The 4,267-nt window shown below is 33.2% G+C and overlaps 1 protein-coding gene across 1 annotated transcript in view; it reads right to left on the bottom strand.

The window, feature by feature from the left end:
• Positions 1-527: 527 nt before the first annotated feature.
• Positions 528-4,267, bottom strand: part of NKX6-1 (NK6 homeobox 1) — an 8,860-nt gene continuing 5,120 nt past the window's right edge. The window contains exon 3 of the mRNA XM_082275876.1: positions 528-1,823. Coding sequence (XP_082132002.1) covers positions 1,575-1,823 — 249 coding nt within the window. The 3' untranslated portion in view covers positions 528-1,574. The remainder of the gene's footprint in view (positions 1,824-4,267) is intronic.

Here is a 4,267-nt window from a genome sequence, read left to right as displayed (position 1 = left end):
GAAAGAAAGAAAGAAAGAAAATAAGATAGATAGATAGATAGATAGATAGATAGATAGATAGATAGATAGATAGATAGATAGATAGATAGATAGATAGATAGATAGATAGATAGATAGATAGATAGATAGATAGATAGATAGATAGATAGATAGATACAATAGGAAAGAAAGAAAGAAGTATATGTTAGGTATGTGTAGGCTGTAGGCCAAACTGTTCTTTAGTTGTCATATCTAAGAAGAGAGAAACATTTTTTTTTTTATTTTAATCACTTCGCATATATTTAATGGCACATTTGGTGAAGTGTGTCATTATATTTATTCTTGTATTCCACGTGAATTTGTGTGTTATAAAAACACAATGACAAGAAACATAAGTTTTATCATCCATACAAATCTAAATTGAAATCAAGAGAACAAGTGTTTTACTGTAGATAATAAACATATACAGACAAAAAAAAGTGCTGAAATAAAAAAAATCAAACAAAATGTAAAAAGAAATACTGTCCTTTAAACAATTTTATTAGATCTCTCACGAGACCATATTATTAGAGTCCCTTATCTTAGGTGGCTGGCTTCAGTCACCTCGAACATTTTTTTTTCATTAACAAAAAGTGCATTATATTTATGATTTTTGCAAAAGTCTTTTTTTCACGCTTCTCAAAACTGAAACACGTTTTTATATAAATTAATAGCCTTTAAGATGCCAATATATCAGTGTAGCTATAGCTTAAAAAGAATGCAATTTACATATCCTATAGTAAATTTATTATACAAAAGAAAAAAAAAAGTTTTGTATTGCAATATAGGTTCTAGTCTGGGTTGAACCCCCTGCAAGAAGTAGCATTGATCGATTGCATTAGAGTCAGTGGAATTGTTTGAATACCACTCTATGCTCAAATATATACTTTAATTAGTAATAAATACCAAGGACTGTGTAACCAAATAAAAAGTAACTGATTGATGGAGGGGGGGGGGGGTGGGGGTGTAGAGATGCTATGCAATGAGCAGATTTCAACTTACTGGACACTAAAGGGTCAGGGTGGGTAGAAAGTAACAGATGTGGAAGAGGAGATCACATCACATGACCCCCCCCCCCCTCTACCTTTATCCCTCTTAGCATTTTTTAACACAAAAGACAGTTACTTTACATTAGAACATTCACAGTGGAGTAACCTCTGGTCAGAGTGACTCACTATTTATTTACAAGAGCCTTCAAACGAGTTGATTTAGTGAATCCTTTGCTAGGACTGCCAATTCCTGAGCAGTCTGGACATAGATTCAGGGACTGTTTGTTCCCTCCAGAGGTGATCAGCTGGGCAAAAGGGAAAAAAAATTCAGCCATCAGCTGTATGTAGCTTGCTTGTAGGTGTGTGATAGCATAATGCTATAGAAGTCTGTTCCTTCATAGAGTTTAGAAAAATATATATACATCTCACAAAATAAAAAAGCCTTATTTCGCCCTGGCTACAGGTGCAGTGCTGATCATGGAAGGACAAGGTGGTCAGAGAAGATTCTGAGACTGTCGCATCCATTTCACGTCTATTGTCCCCCAAGCTGGTGGGCTCTGCAGGCCTCTAAGATGAGCTGTCATTCTCTGACTGTTGATGGAGCAATGAGCTGTTTGACTTGTGTTTCTTCAGGAGCTGGGTGATCTTCTCATCGTCTGAGTTAGGATCTAGGGGCTTGTTGTACTCGTCATCCTCATCCTCATTATCTGAAGCTCCTTTCAGCCTCTCAGTCTCAGTGTCCTGCTTCTTCTTGGCTGTGGCCATCTCTGCTGCATGCTTCTTGCGCCACTTGGTCCTCCTGTTCTGGAACCATACCTGCAATGGGGCATCAAAAAGCATTGGGTATTATAAAGCACCCTGACAGCAATTCATTAAAAACAATTACATAAAAAAAATGTAATATATTTCAATGTGGTGGTGGCTATACATGGGGGGGGGGGGGGGCTAAGAACAATTTCAACAAACAGAAAATACTTGTTGATCTTGTCAGGAATGCAGAGTTCCTACTTTCTGTGAGCTGCACTGAAGAATATTTCTTTCCTTGTTACCTTCTGTAAACGACCAATTGCCCTACCCCACCATGTAATAGAAATAACGAGATAGGGGGACATGTTTGTAGTCAGAGCAGCCCAGGGTGACAACCATGGCTCCCTCTATGCAGTGGAAGGATGGTGTAGCCACCATGGGCAGGACATTTTTTATGTGTAACTGAGTGGAAATAAACCAAAGGAAGCTTGAAAAAAAAAGAAAACTAATGCAGCTACCAAACTAAAGACTGCTAAACTGCAATGTATTACATTTTTTGTTATGGGTTTAGATTGGGATTGGGATTAGGTTTACACTGTGCATGGTGTGATCCTGAGTTTCTGGGAGCACAAAATAGGCTCAATTCAGGAAGCTATTCTACTACAATGAGTCGCCCTATTAAAAAAAAAAAAAAAAAATATATATATATATATATATATATATATATAGATATATATATATAGATATATATATATATATATATATATATATATATATATATATATATATAAATATATATATATTTATATATATATATCTATATATATATATATATATATATATAGTTTATTTTCAGCTGAGTGCAATGAGATATGAAAAAGGCATGAAGAACTTTATTCTTGAGCTTGTGAATTTAACCTACTAAAGAGATACAAGTTTTGAGCTGGCCTCACATTATAAAATGTTCTTGTTCAATTTCCTTTATATTTACCTTCAACTATGTAGTGAAGGGGCCTGCCTGATTGCATACACATTGAAAGTGTTTAGGTTTGACCTCATATTATATGGTTTTGGTAAATCTAATGGAAAATTGTGCAAGAAAATTGTAAAATGTATGGTCAGCCTTAGAATAACTCTGGGACATGTGTATATTATTAACTAGTGAGCAATCAAGCTTCATTATTAATTCTCCATCATTAATTATTTTCAAATGCTCCACCAAGCTAAAACAGGGCACCTGAGTGGCTATTGTAAGCAAGTTATCTTTTCTCTAGTTGGATTTAAAAAAAAAAAAGATTCATTTTTAAACATATCTGAACTTTATATGCGTTTTAAGGAGACAAATAGGTTTAAAAATTTCACTTAATCAAAAAAATCCTCAAGGTTTGTTTAAAAAAAAAAAAAAAAAAACAATAATGACGTATTTAAAGTATTTAAAGATCTGTAGTTTCTGTAGTTGACTTTTTTTAATATAGTAGTTAAAAATCTTCACTAACATTGAACATTGACTTTAATTGTCCAATCATGTGAAAAGTAAATTCCTGTTTATTTATACTATATGCACATGTTTGGGTGTTCACTGTTCTGATTATTGATTGAATATTTTCAGCTCCTTAGTAAATCACCCTCAATGTGTAGGATTTCATTTTCAGAAGAGGGACGATTGATAAATTATTATATATTATTATAAGCTATCAACCAATAGTTGGCTGGTTCAAGTCCATTCTATAGGGAATAATGCGAATGAGAAGTGACGCCCTCTACAGAAACTCCTATGTGAGGACAGTGAGTACACCCGTTCAAGCTCAAGCATAACACCCCAACCAGTTACAAAAAACCTCTCCTCTATATCAAGAATGCCAAAAGTTACCCTGCCCTAATATCCAATTCTGTATGTTGTTATACCGAATATGTTGTTACATCTAAGAATAAACCTTTTAAGTTAATTAATGTTATCTTTGCATATTGTTATTACATCCATTATATCTAGATATCTACATGTCAGGAAACATACCCTAGCAATGTATTTTCTGTAAAGATGACAAAATATATATATATATATATATATATATATATATATATATATATATATATATATATATATATATATGTATATATATATTTACAAGCATTTACAAGAACAAATTTCTCCATGCCTTTTTCAAATCTCATTGCACTCAGCTGAAAATAAACTTTATATATATATATATATATATATGTATATATATATATATATATATATATATATATACTAGTACTAGATATATAATAGTTAGTTCGTCATACTAGCGAACTTCTGCTGACCTCCAACACCTAAACATGTATAGGGCAATTTATAGAGAATATAATTTTCTTGAACTGCAGGGAACCTCAGCAGTTTACACAGATCCAAAAAAAAAAATGACTTTAGTAAATTACCCTCCAAGCTCTTAATCTGAGGAATACCAATGAATGCAGAGCCCCTCTGCCACCCCCAACCCCATTCAAAACGTGTGCACACAATTATTCTTTAT

The sequence above is a fragment of the Pelophylax lessonae genome (genome assembly GCF_965119305.1).
Source record: "Pelophylax lessonae genome assembly, chromosome: 1".
NCBI lineage: Eukaryota > Metazoa > Chordata > Amphibia > Anura > Ranidae > Pelophylax > Pelophylax lessonae.
Note: the sequence above shows the minus strand (reverse complement) of the source record. Positions and strands in the feature narration are given on the sequence as shown.